General features: G+C 40.2%; 1 protein-coding gene across 2 annotated transcripts in view; it reads left to right on the top strand.

Moving 5' to 3' along the window:
- The window catches only part of RIC1 (RIC1 homolog, RAB6A GEF complex partner 1), a 43,658-nt gene that overhangs the window by 5,573 nt on the left and 16,045 nt on the right, over positions 1-22,040 (top strand). The window contains exons 2-12 of one of the 2 annotated variants that reach the window (XM_083718371.1): positions 2,847-2,954; positions 8,745-8,821; positions 12,628-12,735; positions 13,766-13,908; positions 14,110-14,243; positions 15,427-15,518; positions 17,857-17,945; positions 19,171-19,315; positions 20,153-20,201; positions 21,012-21,155; positions 21,445-21,648. In XM_083718371.1, coding sequence (XP_083574497.1) covers positions 2,847-2,954; positions 8,745-8,821; positions 12,628-12,735; positions 13,766-13,908; positions 14,110-14,243; positions 15,427-15,518; positions 17,857-17,945; positions 19,171-19,315; positions 20,153-20,201; positions 21,012-21,155; positions 21,445-21,648 — 1,293 coding nt within the window. The remainder of the gene's footprint in view (positions 1-2,846; positions 2,955-8,744; positions 8,822-12,627; positions 12,736-13,765; positions 13,909-14,109; positions 14,244-15,426; positions 15,519-17,856; positions 17,946-19,170; positions 19,316-20,152; positions 20,202-21,011; positions 21,156-21,444; positions 21,649-22,040) is intronic. The other variant, XM_083718372.1, reaches the window with a different exon arrangement.

Below are 22,040 nucleotides of genomic sequence, written 5' to 3'. Positions count from 1 at the left end.
ACCACTGCCCAATCGCATGGGTAGACCAGCACGGCCGGGGATCTGCGAAGCCTCCTGCCAGAGTGAACTTGACGCAGCCTGCTGGCAGGGGCTTCCAGGACGCCAGCATATCAGGGTGCCGGTGCTGGCAGCCGAGCAACAACCTACTCTAGCCAGGTCACAGCGGCACGTGCGTGGGTGCTCTCTCCCCCCCCCCATCGACCAAGATCAACTGCTTTCACCTGGTGATCGACATATCGATCACGGTCGATGGGTTGGACAACCCTGGAATAGACAAACAGGGCTGCAGTAGTCTCCAATCAGGAAGTTAATATTGCAAATTTCCTATCTCCATTTCATGGTTGTGGCAGCCCAGTTTTCTCAGTCCTTTCCCTCCTATCATCACAGCAGGTTGCGGTGAGCTTCTGCTAGGTGATATTTTGATACCGGAATTTATTCTTCTAAACTCCACAGTAATACAGTGTGCTAGTGGGGCCTTTTTTATTTTCTCTGACTTTTAGAACAGCTCTTTAGAGATGATTAAGGACTTTTTATAGCATTGAGGGTTCCACAGGGTCTCTTATTTTGAATTCTGACATTAAAAATCTTTGCTGTTTGAAGATTTCTGCTGTATTTGATTTATTCTCAGTTGCCCAATATATGTTTATTTTTTTATGTAAGTTTTTAAAATGAATTTTTTATTTATTGTATGCTACCTCAAGAAATTGCTTATGGGCAGCATATAAGTATAATAAATCCACTATATATTTTGAAAAGTTGTTCATATGTTTGCTAAACATTTGGACAGCTTTAAAGATACTGTAACCAAATTCTGCATGATGGCTTCTGGGATAAAGAAGCAGGCGTTCATCTGTTTGGATACAGTTGGACACCATATTGAATTATGATGCCAGACTGCACAGATTACTTTAATGGCTTTCAAAACTGCACTGATTTTTTGGTTTCCCAGAATTCCAGAGGAGAACTGGTTATGAGGCTGGTAGAAAATAATAAACAAGATTGAAACTGCAATAACATGTGCAAGTAATAGTTATACTGATAATCAGGGCATGCAAATGCTCTTAATTTCAGCTTTGAAGTGCATGCAAATTATGACTCCCTTCTCCTTGATTCATACTGTTACTTTAAATATGTTTGAAGCATAGCTGTGAGTTTTCTTTTGTTATTTTTCTGTTGTGAATTGTGCTATGCACAGCTATGTGAGGATCAAAAGCTACAATTCTCCAGACTTTGATGAATCTCAGATATTGCAACATAAGTGTGCATTTGAAGGAATCTTTATCATGCAAGTGTTACCTTTCGTCATTCTTACATGCAAATGAGCACCAGGTTTTAGAGCAGAATTAATGTTTGCCAGCAGAAGCTTCTCTTTTCATTTCAGCTCCTCTTAGGGGGCGTGTCTGTGCTTGCGGTATATTGAAATTTGCCAGGTTTTAGTTTAGAGGATTGTAATGGGGAAGGTAGAAATTTGTTCAGTTGGGTTTGAAAAGAGTATTACTTTAACAATTTGAAAACGACACTAATCCATATATTTCTTGACTGCTTTGGTATCAAGTTCTTGTCATGATACTGTTCATCTTGATTCAAACATCAATAGAGAAAGAAAAGCATGACCTTGGAATATGTATTATTTATTCACAAGGCTGCCTAACAATATGAGCCTGGTACATAACGTACAACACCCTCAAACTATTTTGGGAGGGCAGTTGAAAACCTATAGTGGGTATTTTATGAGTACTTTATAGAGTTGGAGTTAAGTGGGCATGAGCTCAAACTGTTACTCGTCTACATTAAGAGTAAAATTTAAATATTGGGCAGGCAGACTTTCCCTTTCTCTCCTTCCCACTCTCTCTCACACACACCCCGGCAGATTTGGGATGCTTCTAGGAGGCTAAGAAAGGAAGGGGAAATTTGCTCACAAGCAGACATACACAATTATGATTTATTTATTACATGCCCTTCACCCTAAGGTCTCAGGGGAGGTAACAGCATTAAAACACAACACTTAAGATTGAATAGAGAGACAAAGCTGAGTGTCATCTGCGTATTGACGATGCTTCACTCCAAATCTCTTGGTGACTGATCCTAGGAGCTTCATATAGATGTTAAATAGCAAGGGGAGCAAGGTGGAAGCCTGTGGGACACGACAGGAAAACTCCCATGGTGCTGAACAGTAGCTTCCCATGACTGCTTTCTGGAAACGATCCTGGAAGTAGAGCAGTGTCCCAACCCCTACCTCCCTGAGATGCCTCAGAAGCATATTGTTGTCAACAGTATCAAAAGCCACTGCGAGATCAAAGAGAACAAGAAGGGTTGCCCTCCCCCTGTCTCTCTTCTGATAAATGTCATCAACCAGAGAAATAAAGGCAATTTCAGTGCCGTAACCAGATCTGAAGCCACACTTGAATCTGTCCAAGCAACCAGCTTCTGTCAAGCATCCCTGAAAGCTGGACCACCAACATCTTCTCAAGCACCTTGTCCAGAAAGGAGATATTTGCCACTGGACAATAGTTATTTAACAGCTCTGGGTCCACCTCCTTCAAGGCAAATGGTATCTTCCCCCCTCCAAAGAAGCATTAATCATTTGGGTTTAATCCTAAATTTTGAAGTTTTTGAAAAGTTGAAATCTTTTCCTGGCCTCAGTCCTTAATACTTTGCTGAAAAGTGGCTCGCTAAACTTTTTTTTTAAAAAAGTGAATCAGTTAAATAATGTTACTGTCTCCCAGAAACTTCCTATAGCTATTTTAGAGAATTGCATCTGTAAAAATATCCAATAAGCTTGGTTTTGTTTTAAAAGTTAGCTTTGAAAGGTATGAGAATTAAACTGGATCTCCTTTTCCCCACAGCCCAGTGTGTTAATCGTAAGCTACAAAGAATCGTCAAAAGCAGCATTGCAATTTGGACCCTATGACCAAGCAGAGTGGAGGCCTGACAGCACCATGATAGCTGTTTCGGTGAGTAAAGGAGCTGTTGTGGAGGTTTTTATGATATAGTGATTATGGTTTAATGTCCAAAGGAGTCCAGCATGCTTTAAAAAGAGAAATTATATTTACCTGAATGCTAGTATTATCCTTTATTCGTAGCAAATACTATATGCTTTTGGATTACAGTAATGTACAATTTATATGTGCTGACATAATGTTGCTAAGTGGAAACAGCTCAAGGGGATATATTCACGTTACCTTTTTCCTATCCATGTATTAAAAATGAATGTCTGAAATTAGCCAAACCCAGAGAATGATTGCGAAGACATTTAATGTATGACCAGGTGGACATGGCCCTACAGTTTCTGGTTATTTGCACCAGCAAGTACAGTAGTTGAAACCTACAAGAGTAAAATGAGTTGTTGTGTTACAAAGGCATATATCTCGTATTACCAGCTGCTTCTTACCAATGTGAGAAGGGAATGGTGATACAGAGAGCTGGCTTAAATGTAAAACTGGTCTCTGCCCAACAAATCTTTTGAGGAAGGTATGCATGTTGTAAAATGAGCATGTTTTGATAAGAATTTAAGTCCACCACATTCTAATCTTGAGCAGTTAGCAAATTGCTGTGCAAATTGGGCAGGAGAGCTAAATCTTGTAGTAAGGGGGGGGTGCTGCATAAGCAGAACATGTGGTCTTTATTAACCAGTAGGGTAGAAATATTTGTGGAACTGAAAGGTAAGTGAGATGTGGGAAGCTTTGATCTCATCGTTTAGGGAGTTTACTGCCCCAAACTGTCTTTTGAGACAGTCAAAGGTCAACAACATAGAGTAAGGACTGAGCCGTGAGGTGGCGAAGTTTGCTGATGATACTCAGTTGTTCAGGGTTATTAAAACAAAATGAGATTATAGAGTGCTCCAAAAGTACCTCTCCAAACTGACTGAATGAGTGGTAGAATAGCAAATTCAGTTCAGTGGAAACACATGTGAAGTGATATATGTTGGGCAAAAAAATCTTAATTTCTTATATAAACTCATGGGATCTGAATTGACAGTGACTGACCAGGAACAAGACTTTGGGGGTTGTAGTGGATAGCTCAGTGAAGCTGCTGACCCAGGATGCAGCAGCTCTCAAAAAGGGAGATTCCATGCTACGTATTATTAGGAAAGAAATTGGAAATAAAGTTGATGATAATTCAGTGCCGTTATACAAGTCTATATACATGGCATGGAGAAAGTGGCTAAAGAGAAGTTTTTCTTATATTCTTCTAGTTAGACTATGGAGTTCACTCCCACAAGAGGCAGTGATAGCTGCCAACGTGACTGGCTTTAAAAGAGGATTAGACAGATTCATGGAGTGCAAGGCTATGAGCCACAATGGTTGTGTTCTACCTCCATTGTCAGAGGCAGTATGCCTCTGAATACCAGTTGCTAGGAATCACAGGTGGGTTTGGTGCTGCTGTTCTCATGTTCTGCTTGCAAGTTTCCCCACAGACATATGGTTGGCCACTGTGAGAATAGTATGCTGGAGAAGAATCGTAGAATTGTAGAGCTGGAAGGGACCACGAGGGTCATCTAGTTCAACCTACGGTGTCTTTTGCCCAACATGGGGCTCAAACCACACCCTGAGATTAAGCATCTTGAGATGGGCCATTGGCCTGATTCAGCAGGCTTTATTGTGTTCTTAAGGGTTGTTTGAGTTTTTAAATTACTATAATTATCTACTGTAATTATGTGTCATTTTACTATTACCAGGAAACAATGCTGGTAATATGTGTGACAGTTCATGCTATCTTCAGCTGAGCTTTCCGTCAGCTAGGGTGAACCTGGTGTTGCTAACTCTGATTGAATCTGCCCTCCAGTGCCCTGATATTGGTAAAAAAAACTGTCATAGTTATACTTAGATTTGCCCCATTGATTTCATTATGATTTAAATTATTTATGATAAGTCTGATTGATTTCAGTGGGTCTTCCATAAGTAGGACTGAGTATGGAGCTGAGTGATATCTGGTTTTCAACATCATGGTATATCACTAGCTAAATATCATGATATCTCAATATATCACAATATATTTTTGCGGCAGTGGAGAGCCTTGCTGGGCCTCCCCGCGGTGGCAGAGGGTCCTGCCATACCTCCCTGCAGCGGCAGAGGGTGCATCACGCTTCCCCCAGTAGGAGAGGGCCTTGCTGGGCCTCCCCATGGCAGCAGAAGATGCACCATGCTTCCCCACAGCAGCCGAGGGCCTTGACGAGGCTCCCTGGGGCGCTGGAGGGCCTTAAAATGTAAGGAAGTAGTAGATTTAATAAAAACATTAAATAAACTTCCCTATAATATATTTAATACATTTTCAATTAATTTAAGAGTAGTTTAAGTGATTTACTAGTCAGGTTACATCTGCTTCCCCACTCAGAGGTCTTAAGTGGAATCTGCATGCATAAGCCGCACTGAGTTCAACTAAACTTACTTCTACTATCCTGGGAGTATGCCTCATTGAATTCAGTAGGGCTTGCTTGTGAGTAGACATGCCGGATTTATCGTACAGTCCTACACCACACCTACTTATTTATATGAAAAATTCAAATTCACAACCACCCCCTTCCGAACAATGTTGGTTAAAGATTTTCATGGTTTCTGTCTAGAACTTGGGAGTTGCAGAGCAATGTTTTAGGGAATCCATGTTTACCCAGTTCTGAATTGCTAAATGCTTAGCTTTCTTTTGTAGCTTGTGTTTGCTAATGTACTGCATCTAGCTGCTGCCACCAGAAACTGCTCAGTTCCTGTGCTCAGTTCTGAAACACCAAGGAGGTTAGGTTTCCCTTCTAACAGATTCATTTTTACAGCAAAGTTAGCCTAAACAAAACAACACGTACTATCATTTGGAAGATTTGACTGAAGATGGATGTTTTAAATATGCAAAAGCTTCATACATACCATTGATGTTTTCAATTTGTTCAAGTATGTACTGGCCTAAACAAGAATGTTCAATTCTTCAAGGATTTCCTGCCCCAACCAGTTTATAAATAACTATTTTCACATAGGCCTTGTGCTTGCAGTACTGACATCTAAAGCAAATTTCTTAAAAAGGTAGACATGCTTACAGTGTTCACTTTTTTACTTTGTGTAATTGTCCCTCTCTTCTTTGGTGACAAGACAGTGAACTTCTGCATGTTCACAAAGTTCTGTTTTTAGCTTTGTGACTGTAAATTTCTTATGGAAAGTTGTTCTCCTAAGCATTGTAAGTAACATTAAGCACTAACATCTCATGCTTATTAGAAAGGATAAAAATCTTAGCCTGCAACTGTTAGGTTCTTCACGGGCTTTATTTAGAACCAAAGTTGGCCTTTAGTAAATTCAAGTGGTAATGAATATCCTTCAGAAACCACTTACAATTTGAAATCCTTGTGATAATTAAATAGACACTGAAACATAGTAAACAATGATATCTTTAAACATATACTCTGCATGTACCATAAAGGGATGATATTAGCAGCACCAAACCAAACTGCAAACTTGAACATGTTGGTATCAATATTGTCTGATAGCATGATCAGTTATAGTACCTTTGGGCCAGATGTTTTAAACCTTTTGATTGTCAAAACTGAGCTGTAACACTTGAGTGAACATTTTTGTCTGTTGCTATTTGGCCTGTGGCTACTGTCCTTATAAAAGCACAGACTGGCTTCACTTAGATGTTACACTGTTCATTTACCATGGCTAGGCAAATTAGTTAATGCATGCAACCCAAGCTCTATTCAGAGAGTACAAAGTTGTGATCTTATGCATAAGGCATGAGCTGTGTAGTGGAACATGATAATGAGTTGTTAAACTATGCAGTGGTCAGCCTATTTGTCTTAAATACATTAAAACTAGCTCTTTTCCATTGTGCTTGAAAGACAAGACAGAGCCAGGTCACATGCTGAATAAATAATACGTGATCAGTGATCTACCTCTACCAAGAATGGAAGCTTTTGAACATTTTTTAGTGCTGTGCCACATAGCAGCATACTGCAGTTTTCTAATCTTGAGGTTACAAAAGCATAAATGGCAGCTGATAATAAAAGCTTATTTGCCAGTTGGACTAACAAAAGTTTTTTGGGGGGTCTTATTTGAACTGGCTGGATTTCCCCCCTTGAAACTCCAAGCTATTGCTAAAAGTTGCTTGGAGCTGGCTCTGAAAGGGGGTTGAAATTGGGGAAACTTGAGGTGACAGACTCTGTTGTCTGAAGGACCTGTGACAGAATGCAAGCATGACCTCCACTCTCCGTTTTAAGCTCTTCTCCTTGTTTCGTGCAGATGAATGAAGCGAGCATATTCAGTTCACTTGGATGGAACACATTTAGATGAAAGCTTTGTGAATTTTGCCAGTTGTGAAAGTTAGCTATTTGACTCAAATTCCACAGTGACTGGTGGCAATTCTAAAACTACCCAGTATCATTGAGTTGTGGAGCATTATTGAATTGTGATTGCGTAGCAAAATATAGCTATATTTTGTTTTTGAAGGCCGTGTGAACAGAAATGAACCTTGTAACATTGTCAACTAAGATTGAGGATGGAATTCAAGAAAGTTAATGTTAGAATAAGCGTTCTACATAGTGTTTTTTCTGCTCTTTCTCCTGGCATAAGATACTGGCGCTAGTGTGTGCAAATTGTTTAAAGATGACCAAGCAGTAAAGGCAAGTTAGGAATAGATAGTGTTAACTTTCATTTTGTACGTACTTTGCACTTCAAGAAATATATTTCTCTTGGATTTTTACTAGTTTTGCTTCTAAAACCAAAGAAATGTGACTAGGCGGGATAGCTAAAGAAATAGGCTAACAAGTGTATGGCCTCCTTCTGCTTCTGTATCCTTAATTGAAAAACAGGAAACCATGCCTGGAAAGAAATTTGAAACCTTCAATTTTTCTCCTTCAGCCTTGCCGCTTTGAGGAACATCCTCGGCCAGTATTAAATGACCGAAATTGCAACAGTAGCTAAAATGAACTTTCCCCCTTGCATCCTGATCACTAGCTAAGAAGCGTCTCCGGACCTAGGGCTGATTTCAGATCCTTAGCAAATATGTCTCAGTCATAAATGAACGTATTTTCATTTCTTATTAATGTCACTTGATGAGATTTATCGAAGTGCTTATATGGGCATTGTCCCTTTGGAGAGCTCCCCTGCACCACAGGCATCTCCATTCAGAAGGGTCCCCAATCCCTGGAAGAGGCATTTTTTGGGGGGACTGCTGTGGGGAAGAAAGGTAAAGGTAAAGCGACCCCTGACCATTAGGTCCAGTCGTGACCAACTCTGGGGTTGCAGCGCTCATTTCACTTTATTGGCCGAAGGAGCTGGCGTACAGCTTCCGGGTCATGTGGCCAGCATGACTAAGCCACTTCCGGCGAACCAGAGCAGCGCACGGTAATGCCGTTTACCTTCCCGTCGGAGCGCTACTTATTTATCTACTTGTACTTTGACGTGCTTTGAACTGCTAGGTTGGCAGGAGCAGGGACCGAGCAACGGGACTTCACCCCGTCACAGGGCTTCAAACCCTACCTTCTGATCAGCAAGTCCTAGGCTCTGTGGGGAGGAAGGGAATGGGAAATCAGAGCTTCTGTCGGGTCTCATCCATGGGCTTCTCTTTAAATCACTATTATTATTTATAAGATTTTTATCCCATCCTTCCTCCCAAGGTGGCAAACAAAAATAAAATAGAAGCAAAGATGTTAGAAACATGAAAAACCATAAAACATACCGAACGCACAGTGTATTGAAATAGCTCGAAGTTCCTGTAAGAAATTTTACATGTGTGCTTTTTTGATTTTTATATCTTACCTCTTTCAGACAGAAAATGGATACATCATGTTTTTTCATCTTCCGTTGGCAAGAGACAAGTATCTTTATGAGCCAGTTTATCCCAAGTAAGTCTTCCAATAAATGCTTCACTTCTTTACATTGTATATTGCTAAGAATCGCTTCAGACTTTCTCATTGTAACATTCTTGTTTAAGAATTACATAAAGTAACCTATTCAGTGTTTTGGTTGATTATTTAGAAAGGTCTTATGTAGAAACTGGTTTCCTAGAGTGTTCTTGCTGGCAATTACAGAATTGACATTAAGTGGAGGGGGGGTTGTTGCCTTTCTCAGCTAGAGTATTCTGCATTAGAGTAAAACCGAAAAATGAATAGTAGTTGATATTTGAAGGAAGCCAAGTGGCTCTGCTCCAGCTGCATAGTCTTTCTTCCATTTCAGAGTGGAACTTGGAAGATTGTCAGTGTTGGCTTTAAGCCCATGTTCAGTGTGAGCATAAAGAGCACTGTTCAGTTTTAATGTGGTGATGGAAAGCTGATTAAAATGTAAAAGAAGCCAAATAAAAATAGCAATAGAAGTTAATGTTAGGCAAAAATGTTTTGAGTATGCCATGTGGAAATTCATAATTTTATTCAGGAAAATTCAGTAGGGACACATTTATACTGGTTATACTTCAGTTAAGTTGTTGTTAATAACTTAGAACCTAACTGTTAAATAAATGAAATAAAGCTGTGAACATACTGAGATGTTGCATGGTATGGGTCTCTTATTCGCTATAAGCAGGACTTTCCTCATGACTTCCTTTCCCCCTTGACCTTCCTAATGCCCTTTTAGATGTCTAATTTGGACAGAAGTGCCGCAATTGCTGATGTGGCAACACAGATGAAACATTTTCCACTTTCTGTCACAGCATACATTCATAGATTAAAGGTCAAAGCAATCAATATATTGAAACAGGCTCACAAGGCTGTATGGCACATTTAAGCGCATCACATATTTGTGAGCACCTTGCCTGTATATGCCACATGCTACTCTCACAGTTGTAGCTGCCAAAGGAGGGAGAATGGAAATTGAGAGGTCCTGCTTCCTGGCCTGAATATTCACAAGAACTGCCACTGCCTGGGGCTGAATTCTGGTCCACTTCCCTCCTAGTAAGATTATACAGGAAATAAAGCAGTTTTCAGGCAACTGCTAGAGAGCAATGCCATAATATGGCTGGTCATTTCAGGCATTTAAGACTTTAAGTGTAATGTGCGGTTTTCTTTTGAGGAAGAATGAATTTTATCTGGGAAGGCAGATTTATGAATTGGATTTGTGGGGAGGAGAACAACAGAGTGGAATGGGTTCTGAGGCTGGAGTGGGGGAAGAACAGGGCAGGAAAGAATTTTGGATCTCTGCTTTTCCTTGGTTGCAGTCTGATTTCTCTTGGTTCAAGCCTAGTGATTCCAGAAGCACTTGCGGTTTCCACTTCCCCTGTCCTCCTAGGAGCTCTTGTCCCCTAGTAAGATTGTAATGATTGGACACCAGAGATTAAGAGGGGTTTAGGCATGGCTATGGGATTGAGTCTGCCTTGGTTGACCTTTAGAGAATGGGACAAGAGGCTTTTCTAGTGCTCCTCAGTTTCTCTGTGGCTTTCGATGCCATTGCCCATGGTAATCTCCTGAGCTAGTTCCATAGATTAGGAATTGGGGGCACTGTGTTACAGTGTTTCTGGTTGTACCTGTGGGACCAAATCCGAAGAGTAGCACTGGGAGAGTCCTTTCCATCCCCCTTGTGGTTGTGCTCTGAGGTTCTGCAGGGCACTATTCTGTCCCCAGGGCTATTTAATATCTACATGGACATTAAAGGCTTTGGGGCAACATGCATAGGTATATTGCTGACACAACTCCATTTCTCCATAATAAGTGAATCAGAAGAGGCTGTGTGAGCCCTGGTACCAATGCCTGGATTCGGTGGTGGGATGGATGAGGGAAAATAAGCTGCTCTTGAATCTTGACAGGGTGGAGGCACTGTGGATGAGTGGTTCCCATGTCCGAAAAATCAGTCAATTGCCTGCCCTTGATGGGGTTGCACTCCCCCCTGAAGGAGCAGCTATGCAAATTGGAAGCTCTTTGACAGTTTTATATATTGCCTTTCCATCATCTAGATCTTCAAGACATCCTAAAAACATCTTCTAGTGATCATTCCTTTCCTACCTGCAGATATCTAAGTATTTTGCAGTGTTGGTTCTGTCTTACATTGTCACTGTTAAAATGAACTATAAGTTCATATTAGGCAAGAATTTGTGATGATGCTGTGAGCTGAAAAGCGTATGACTACCTTAACTGACGTGGACTGCGTATTTTTTATGATTCTTCTGTGCACCAAACTTGTTAAACTAAGCTTATCTAGTTCTTCTTTGAGATAAGGTCACATGGGCAAATTTGTTGAGGAGACCTTAGTGTACACGCCACAACAGGCTTTCTTGACTTCGGTCCTGATTTTGTTTAGTTTTTTTGCCTTTGACTAGAATGCGTTTTGCATGTTGCAGCATGCATGATGATTCTTTTTCTAATTTGGGGGCTGGGTGGAAGCAAGGTGCTAAGATGGTACTGTTCTGACCCCTATGAGTCTAGTATTATATACTTCTGGCTACACTGATAGAAGAAGAGTGATGAAACTGTGATCTTTCAGATGTTGCTAGAAAAAAAGAAAGAAAGAAAATCCCATTTATTTACTGCTAAATCATACAAATATATCATTTCAGTTTACAGCATTAAAAAGATAAAAACCATACAATAAAAGTGTGAATGTCCCTGTCCTTTGGCCATGCTGCCTCAGGCTGATGGGAGACATAGTCCCAACAATATCGGTTTCAGGGGGCACTGGTTTTCCATTCCAGAAATATCCTCCTTAGCTTGATTATATTCCAGAGAACTCTGGGACCCAGGTAGCCTCCAGATGTTGTGGACCACACCCATTATTATTCCCAGTGTTCAAATTAACTGGTTGCACATCGCTTTTTGCAACTCAGGAGCACCCCCTTGCAACCTAGTGGAGATTTCCTGTTGCAAGGTTTGCTAGGGAGAGGCAGGGCAAGGTCCCTGACTTGAGGGAGCACAAAAGTTGAAAAGCAGTTATCATCTATTGAGCCTCTGGCCCTCCCCATGAGACCTTTTGATGTACTAAAGAGTGAATCTGACTCCATTGTGGTACTATTTGCATAAGCTGCAGAGCAGCCTTGGTCCTTCTGCCCCAAGCAGCTGATTTTTCAGCCCACTCTTCCCCTCCAAAGCAGCTTGTGTTTAAGCCAGCAGTGCTTTGCTCCTCTGTTAAAGAGGCACATTTTCAGAGAGGGGTGGATTAGGCCTTATTTCAGAAGAGAAGAGCTGAAAGAAGAGAAGGGGTGTGTATGGGAGGGTTTTTTAAGGAAACTGAGCTTTGCTTTGCGAGTTGGGGGTGAGAGTGAGAGAGGGAGGCTGGCAAATTTCAAGTTTACTTTGTTGTGGGCATTCCTTCCTTATTTACATAATGAGACTCTGGAAGCCTGCTTTGGAGAGGTTTGAGAGTTCCTCTCTTCCACCAACCCCCATTATTTAGGAGGTACTGCTCCTCAATCTATATTTCTACATTCATGATCATTGTACCCACAGGTTCACAAAGCCTTCAGTTCTTGTGCACAACAGAACTTAGTTTAGATTGCTGTGGCAACTATCATTTTGGCTGTTTTTCTTCATTTGATTGTTTCTACATAGAGCAGTGATTCACTTTAGTGCAAATAGTCCCTATTTAAAGTAACTTCTACTTAAGATAGAGGGAGACTTTCAAAATCCCTAGGTCCTACCACTGTTTTTCTCCTAAAATATGAAATTTACAGTATGCCACACTTTGATATATTTTTTGATTTCTGTGTTCTGGGTTTGTTTTTGTTTTAAAGAGGAAGCCCCCATATGAAAGGAACACCACACTATAAGGAAGAACAATGTGCCCCATCATTAAATCTAGAGAAGAAGCAAGTGTTGGATTTGCAAGCATCTATAACCAGGTATGGTGAATCATCATTTATGCAACACTTGAGGCCTTGAGAATATGGGACTGTGTGATGCTCTCAAAGAAAAATGGCCTAGGAGAATCTTGCGGTGATATACATAAGATACGTTATGAAATTGCACCAAACCATGCATGCACTCTCTTCCCCTCCTACTTTCAATTTTGGTTAACTACAGTCTGATCCAAGAACTCTTGTCAGCATTAACTGTTTAGAATAATAAGCTCTAATTGAAGCTGGCTTGTTTTAAATTCAACATAAGTAGTATTAACCACAGTTTTTCAATCAGAATAGCATAACAAACCGTCCTAAAACCATACTCTTCATAGCTATGTGGGGTGGGATGGAGAGCACATAGAGGCTCACGGGGACTCATTCTTGCTCATGCACATCATACTAAACCATGGTTTTGCATGACAAGTGAGGACAGCTATGGAATATTTTATTCTGCCATTAGATGAAGTTAGCTGTTGGATTATTATTGTACACTTTCTATGATTTAGCAAGCCCTCTGTTTTCTGATATTTATGCAAAAAGCCCATTCCCATGCTTTGGAAAAGTTGAGGGTACACTCTGCTCCTCTAGAAAGGAAAATTGGAATGAATTAAGAAATGATAATTCAGGTTTTGTATGGCAGTTGAAGGAGACTGATAGCATTGTTCAAAGACTTGCTCTTAGATACATTTAATATTAAATCAGTACCGAAAGGGTCTTTTAAATAACACTTGAATAACTGTGTGCTCTTGAGGGTAAATGTGCAGGGGAGAAGGTTTGCCTCCTTTCCCCAAAGGCTCCCCATATTAGAGGAATGCTTGCTTTTATTTTCAGATTTATCTGTGTAAAAAAACAAACAATTTATCAGTCACTGTGGGTGAAGTTACTGTATTGGTAGAGGTAGTCTCATTAGGAAACTGGAATAATCAATGAAAAAAATGTAATAAGCCTTGAAAAGTACTTCTCTCTGTTGAGTGAATGGACCTGTTTCTTTCAACCTCAGTGTCTGGGGAATGATGTGTCTTTCTTGTAGCTTACAGTCCATGCTGGAGGATCTCCTTGTTGCTACTATTGATGGTTTCCTGCATCTTATTCACTGGGATGGCATGATGAATGGAAGGAAAGCCATAAACCTCTGCACAGTCCCCTTTTCAGTGGATCTGCATTCTTCTAGAGGTATTACTTCTCTGCCTGGGCGTACATGGTAGGGAAACGCTTCACTAAAATGAAATCTACTTTTCTCGGTCCTTACAGCTGACATGAACATTTTCCCTATTCTGTAGCTGTGGATAGTACCACTTCTTGGGCTGATGAAAGAAAGAAATAGTTTCCAGTATGAAAATGGCCTTTTTGATCATTGATCTTGTTCACTACCAGGTTCATATTTGGGATTTGAAGATGTGCACATCAAAGACATGGAATACTGTGCTACTCTTGATGGGTTTGCTGTTGTCTTTAATGATGGCAGAGTTGGTTTCATTACACCAATGTCAAGTGGATTCACAGCAGAGGTATAATTTTCTAACATTTGATTAGTTACTTGTCTGCATTTTCCAGATTTAGCTAAATGTTTGCTGCCCTGCATTAGACTTTGTATTAATCAGCCACAGCTGAGAAATTATGAAACTTCATATGGTCGAAATGGTTTAGGGAATGCTGTATGAGGGTGTCCCCCCAAAAAATATGCCATTGATGAAAATAACTGAGAGGAATCTTTGGGCAGAAAAAAATATTTCATGTATGACATTAAAATAAGTTCTTTCGGATGTACAGTTAAGACTATAATCTTACTACTGTACACTTAATTTCTAAAATTAATTCTGCATTATCTTCCTAAATTTGATTTATAGTTTTCCTCTCACATTTTGCATTATGTGAACTGATTATTTTCAAATCCTTTGTACATACTGTCCTTTTAAAGTAAAGCAGCATGCCTGTTAGCACCATACGGATTCAGTCCTGTATTGAACTAAACTGCCCTTTTACTGGTTACTTTAACTTGTTATTTGTTATGTTCCTTTTTTATAAATTTGCAGAATGGCTATGGGGTTCCTATTATCAGTGATGCCTGTCTGCATTTTGAAATGCAAATATGGAAACTATTTCAGCTGCTGACTTTTTATGCTAAATAATTCAGTCTAGATATCTTTTGAAAGAGCTACACCATCCAGTGGCATCTGGAGGGCCATGGGTTTCCCATGTCCATTAGATGCTGAACCCCCAGTGATTTGAATGCTCTTTGTCACTTAATTTTCAAGTATACAATATGCATGGCTTCAAAATGTAGCACATTGTGAGTGCATTCACATGGCTGACCTGTTAAGCCAATTCATTTGCAACCTTCAGGCATCAGCCCACAACTGCTTTGCTCGTCCCTCCGTGCAGTTGGTGAAACTAGCCTGGAAGCCATAGTTTCCCATTAAGTCTAAAACAGGAAACTAAGGTTAATGGCCTCCAAGCCATGATCTGAAAGCTGTAGTTTAAAGTTGGCTTCCCTGTCGTGATTTATATAGAAGATATTAACCATAGTTTCAAGTTCAGACAGAGCAGGCTGGTTAAGTGTACCTTTCTAGCTGGTTTGCTTGCTCACACAAATAAAGGAGCAAAGTAGTAGGGATATGATTGCACAAACATGGCCTGTGGTCAACACTGAACAGGTTTATGGGATAAAATCCTTTGTAATGTTTCTTGCAGCAGCTCCATGGCGTTTGGGCGCAAGATGTTTTGGATGGAACCTGTGTGGCTGTAAATAACAAATACAGGTTGATGGCGTTTGGATGCACAAAGTAAGTTGCATGTCTTTGTGTGGAATCTGAAAGGAATGAACTTGGTATCTCCCCTAGCCTATCTACTCTTAAATAAAGCTGTACTTAGTTTCTGAATCCCTGGTTAGGAGGTGTCCTAGAAAATGTTGTACTGTTCTTTAAAGAAAAGTACAAAACATGTTATATCTTGGGGGAACTATATCTTGAGACACATTCATGAAATGAAGCACTTAGGAAATTGCATGCCATATTGGAGAAATACTGAGCTTTCTCTTGTTTGCTATAGATAATCTTGCTGCCATAAGTAAATGCTTAACATTCTTTGCATAGTTCAGAGTGTCTAAATATGTAAAATATCAGATCTGGAAAATATTTCCCTTTTTAGTGCTGGCAATAGCTTCCTGTTTTTACCTGTTAACTTAGTAGAGTACCCTGCTTTGTCCAGATTTTTTTTTGGAGGACTTTTCAAGTAAATGACTGTTTTATCAGGAATATGCCTGTGAATTGCACATATACAGTATGTGGCTGTTCATGACATATGCCTGGTCTCTTCCCATCAATATTCACGTTATCCTCCCTCACCCCTAATGTTGCTTCAGAATTAATTGATGCTGTACATTTCTGGGGCAGGCAGACTTTTTTATTTCCCCAATTTTGATTATTGGAAATTTAACAGAGTGATATCATAAGCTACTTTCCACTAACTTTGAAAACTAAGGAACAGGTGGTTGCTGGAAATTCTTAGCTCTCATTATTAATAGTACTGTATGGTTTGACATCCTAAAACTTGAGTGTCTTTGGTAGAATGTTGGTTTTTCGAAATACATAACGTGAAACAGTCCCGCTTTAGAAAGCTGAGGTGCTAACTCTTAGTTTGGATATATAAAAGTTATATTCTTTAGGGATCTCTAAAACCCTAACTGAGCTTGTTGATGTTTTATTTGTGTTTCCAGGATGTTTACAGTCTAGATGTACCTGTTATATAAGGTTTTTGTGTGTCACAGTTCACTTTTGGGGATGGAACTGGATAGTGAACTTTAAACAGCAATGTTGCTGTGTGTGTTCAAATGTAGGTTCAAAGCTAGATTTCCTTAAAATCGTTAAGGTGTTACACTACCTAACATACTAACCCTAAGTTAATACACACAGAGGAGTATACTCACACACATACATACCAAGGATCTGGGCTACATATCTTGATTTCTGCTGTTTAAGTCATCTTGGAATTGTAATCCATTTCCCAATTGGAATTGGTTTTCTCAGTTCTGCTGGATCTTCTCCTTTATTGGCTTCTCCACCCCGTCCTGTATTGCCTTCTCTGAGTTGGCGAGGGAACCGTTTTTATACCGTTTCTCATTGAATCCACAATGCTAAGTGGCTTGAGAAAACTCTTATTATTCTCTGCCAAGATCCAGGTTTGAATTGTCTCCGCAGAGCTTCTTGCAGCCAATGGGAAGCTGGCCACCATTGCAGAAGGCGGTCCCTGCTCTGCTCCTCGCCGGTTTAGTGTGGCACACGGGAGCCGACTGAGCGGGTGGCAGGTGTCCATGGGCCAGTTAAACGACCCCCATGGGCTGCTTGTGGCCCATGGGCCTTAGGTGATCAACCCCTGGTTTACCAGGTTGTTCAATACACAGGTTGGACCTAGTGCCTTTGCTTATTAGGGTTACCAACCTATTGAAACCATGTTTTAAAGATACAAGATGCTCAGCAGTTGTGGCACTAGCACTTCCCTTTGTAGCTTGGGAGGTGATTATATAGAGATACTACTGAAGGCGATGGAAATGTCAAAGCAGTGTGAGAAATGCCTAGTGATGAGCTGGTAAGAGCAGGCAGATATAAACACTTCCCTGAAGAATAAACAGGATTTTGGAATGCGAAGGTCGACTATTGTTACATGCGGTTTCACTTGATTTATAAATATTGAGAAACCCAAAATAAATATACATATACTTAGTACACAGCCTTAAAATATCTTTCATTGCCTTTAGACCTGATTAGTGGGGCAAAATTGCATAGCAATTCATTCCTTCTAATCTATTCACCAACTCCGTCTGAGAAGCTGTGGAAGTTCTCAAGGCTTTTCTATTCCATTGAGCTTTCAGGTTAACAGTTTTATAGAATTGTTTGGTTTAATTCTGGCTCTTGGGGTGTATCAGTTTTAAGGTGCTACTGCTTTCTTTTGTATTTGGTTACTGCAGTTAAGTCACAGAGTTGAAGGATTGCAACTTCTGTTTACAGTCTAACTTTGTGCACAAGCTAACACAATGGATTTATTTTAAAATACTTTCTTTCCTGGAAAATGTATTTTCCATGGAAAATACAGATTTCTAAATGCTGAAAAACTGCTCTTTTCTAGTGGGTCAGTGCAAGTTTATACAATTGATCATTCTACGGGGGCCATGCAGCTGTCTCATAAACTGGAGTTAACACCAAAACAATATCCTGGTAAGTCTGATCACGTCAAGATGGATACGGAATGTTAAAGTTTTTTAAAAAAAATATAGCCCATTGTTGGCCAGACTTGGCCCTCCAGCTGTTTTGGGACTACAACGCCCATCATCCCTAGCTAAAAGGCCCAGGGGTCAGGGATGATGGGAAATGTAGTCCCCAAACAGCTGGAGGACCAAGTTTGGCATCCCTGATATAGCCCATTCTGATTCAATGTAGCAAGTCAGTCATTTGGCAAATGATGGCAAGTGGCAATAAGCCCACCTAGCAGTTCGAAAGCGCTTCAAAGTGCAAGTAGATAAATAGGTACTCCTCCAGCGGGAAGGTAAACGGTGTTGCCGTGTGCTGCTCTGGTTCGCCAGAAGCGGCTTAGTCATGCTGGCTACATGACCCAGAAGCTGTCTGTGGATAAACGCCGGCTCCCTTGGCCTATAGAGCGAGATGAGCGCTGCAACCCCAGAGTCGTCCGCGACTGGACCTAACGGTCAGGGGTATCTTTACCTTTAAAGGCAGCACTATATTTAAGTATGGGTTACCGGTAATTTTTAACCCATAGACAACTATGCTTTCTCTCTTCCAATCACTTCTGAATTACTCCTTGTTAAAAACCTACTTTAGTTGTCTGTACATTGCTGCTGAAAACCAGTGGAACCTTGGTCTTTGCCTTCAAATATTGACGCTTACAATCTTGCCATAGAATTCTATAGAATCTCCCAGTTCTAGATTAATAGTTCTCCATGCTGACCTCATTTCCTTCTACTATTTATACAGCACAGGGACATAGAATTTGTGTTTTGGTGATTAAAATATGCACGGTGCAGCTACCTATCACCAGTGTGTTTAGACCAAGTGTGTCATGTAAAACTGGAAGTCTCATTTTGCTGTCTCATGTGCCTGGGTGACAGCTGTAAATTTCTGGTTGCAAAATTGACTTACTAACCTGAAAGGAATTGTGGCAGGTATCCAAAAAGCTAACAGCCTGTGTGTATCCTGTAAGAACAGGAATATGAAAGGCATGCATCTGCCACTCATCTTCTGAGTCCTCATACTGTTAGGGATTGGGAGGGAGATGGAGCTCTCTATGCGTAGCTGAACCTGATTCGACTGGATTGTGCCTTTTTAGTATCAATAATTTACCATAAATAGCGTTAAAAAAATGATTAAAGAGCAAGTGCATAGCTTTTCATGATCTTACATTTTGGATTTTTCTGCTTTTCAATAGACATTTGGAATAAGACCGGAGCTGTTAAACTAATCAGATGGTCTCCCGATAGTTGTGTTGTTATGGTGACTTGGGAATGTGGAGGCCTCTCCTTATGGAGTGTATTTGGTGCCCAGCTGATCTGTACTCTAGGAGGAGACTTTGCGTAAGTATCTTTTAAGCAATGTTGTAACTGAGGAAGCTTAGCAAAACAGCCCAACACATCTCCTGTTTAGCATTTTATTTGTTGTGCATTGTTCTGTATTTTGTGCAACACTTCCATGACCATAGTTGTGTTGTTTCTAGTGGCTCAACAAACCATTTAAATTTTTTTAATAGACCAGTAAAATGCTCATTACACTATGTTGGGCTGCATTTGTTTTTATCAGAACAATCAGACTTAAAAATATTATTAATGTTTTGGAATCAGACTTTGTCTCAGGCCACAAAAGCTTATTCTTTCTGAATCACACTACATTTCCCATAGATTCTTTTCCTACATCCCATGTGTCTATCTGCCATCCCTCCTCTCATTTAATTTGTCCATTTTTAACCTCATCAGCACCTTCTTTTTAACTGATTGGAGCTTCTGAAAATGATCAGGTGTTTCCCACCTATAGTTGGAAAGTGTAGGTCTTGTAGGTTTCTGTGCTTTTTCTGCTTTCTGTGTTTTTACTGGGATGTACCTAGGGTTGCAGAAGTGCTCCCTGGTCGTTTGCATGCCCAATGCAATGACGAGAAAGTTGAATTTGGCATGTTGTAGTTATATTGTTTAAATATCTGGTGGATCAGAGAAAACGTTTGTCATTTGCTAAGGAACACTAGAATTGGGAGAGGGAAATTTTGATATTGTGAAAATAGAATAGGAGGTATGTACTTTCTCAAAGACAGGGCCTTTCCTTCAGTTTAATATATCTGGGTACAGAAAAAAAATCCCTTCTTGTTAACATGCATGCCATATAAACACTTTAAAAAGCCTCATTTGAATCTGTTTTGTTTTTAGTAATCGGTCTGATGGTACCAAAAAAGACCCTCTGAAGATCAGCTCTATGGTAAGCACTGCTTCAGCATCTGTCTGTATCACATGCATGTGGCATGGTCAAATTTCATTTTAAGCACATCCCATATAAACCTACCTAGATTTAACCCATTGTATTCGACTAGCACTTTTCCTTTCTGTTTCAGTTTAGCAGTTTTCAGGATTATTTTTGCCACCCAGTTTAATCAAGGAATTGCATTCAAGTCCATTGATGCTTCCCCAAAATTATTTCTGTCTGGGTGAATCTTTCAGCTGTTGACCCACTTGGCACCACCTTGCATTTCCTTTAGCAAAAGTAGCAGCAAATGTGGTCATATAGTTTCTAGTGCAGGCATAGGCAAACTCCGGCCCTCCAGATTTTTGGGATTACAATTCCCATCATCCCTAGCCAACAGGACCAGTGGTCAGGGATGATGGTAATTGTAGTCCCAAACATCTGGAGGGCCGGAGTTTGCCTATGCCTGTTCTAGTGTGTGATCATGATGGGCAAGGCAAGTGCTATATAATATAGTTGGCGGGCTAACTTTTGTGCAGTGGTCTCATCTGCCATTTCTGCTGGCATGACGAAAGCTTGTATGTGCCACCTCTAGGCCATACAAGGGGTCGGGAGGTGACCAGACAGTGACAAATGGGAAAGCGTAAGGAACAGCAGAAGAAGGGGATCATGGAGATGGAGGAGGAAGGCAACAAAACCATATTTTTGGACAGCCTTAAAATAGACCCCTGGATTATTGCATGGAAATTGCTAAAAAAATGTTTTCCCCTCCAGTATTTTTTCCCCAGCAGTTTTAAATAATTGATCGTTTTTATTTATTTATTTCAGAGTTGGGGAGCAGAAGGCTATCATCTCTGGGTGATTGATGCAAATAGCTCTGGGATGGAGAGAGAGGGCAAAAATGAATCCCAGCATTTTGGTATCTTACAGTTTCAGTTCATCAAGAGTGCACTCACAGTTAACCCGTGCATAGTAAGTATGCATAAATCTTCTTGTTGATGTATTATACTTCTAAGTACCTTTTCGTGCATTTTTGGCCAAGTTTATTCTTGTTTTGATTACAGAACAAAAATTTCCCCTGTTTCCCCTAGTAACACTACTATGCAAGAGTCACTCTCTAACTGAAGCCTTTCTAAAATGAAAGTGATTCCATTTTAAAACAATTTTCTTTAGTAACTTAATCCATTTTAATTGGAATTTTATTGATTTCTCTTACTGATCATTGTTTGCTGACTTGAAGCATTTATTCCTGTATTCACAGAGCAACCAGGAGCAGGTCCTCCTTCAGGGAGAAGATCGCTTGTACTTGAACTGTGGCGATGCAATACAAGCTCAGAATCCTAGAAATTCTGCAACACACTCTGAACATAAAGCTGTCAGAGAAAGAGGCCATTTTTCAGATGGGAGCTTAGATTCTCAGGGTTTAAGCACTTTATTAGGGCATAGACATTGGCATGTTGTACAGGTAAGGTGCCTTGTTGGCATTGTTACTGTTTTCTTTGTCTCGTCATTTATTTATTTATTATATGCTTGTTGCAATGCAATAGGAGAGGATCAGGTGAAAACTAATGACTTTCCAAGATGAAAACATGAGCTGCTTAGCTGTGTTGGAATTTGAGCCTGAGTCTTGTATATCAAAATCCAACATCCTATCCAGTGGTATCTATTGTTCTTTAAGAACAAAGAATCCTGATAATGATAAGTCTTACTTGCACAGTACCTTCCTAATTAAAAATGATTTTATGGCATTGGAAGAAAAATAAACTGCTAATCTTGTACATATAAATTGTCTTTCCTTGCTCTTGAATGGTACCTCCATGTGGCCATTGTTTCCAAAGCAAATTGCAATTAAGTTTT

The sequence above is a fragment of the Podarcis gaigeae genome, assembly GCF_964106915.1.
Source record: "Podarcis gaigeae genome assembly, chromosome: 17".
Classification (NCBI taxonomy): domain Eukaryota; kingdom Metazoa; phylum Chordata; class Lepidosauria; order Squamata; family Lacertidae; genus Podarcis; species Podarcis gaigeae.
The sequence above is the reverse complement of the archived record's forward strand: the minus strand, read 5'-3'. Positions and strand labels throughout refer to the sequence as shown.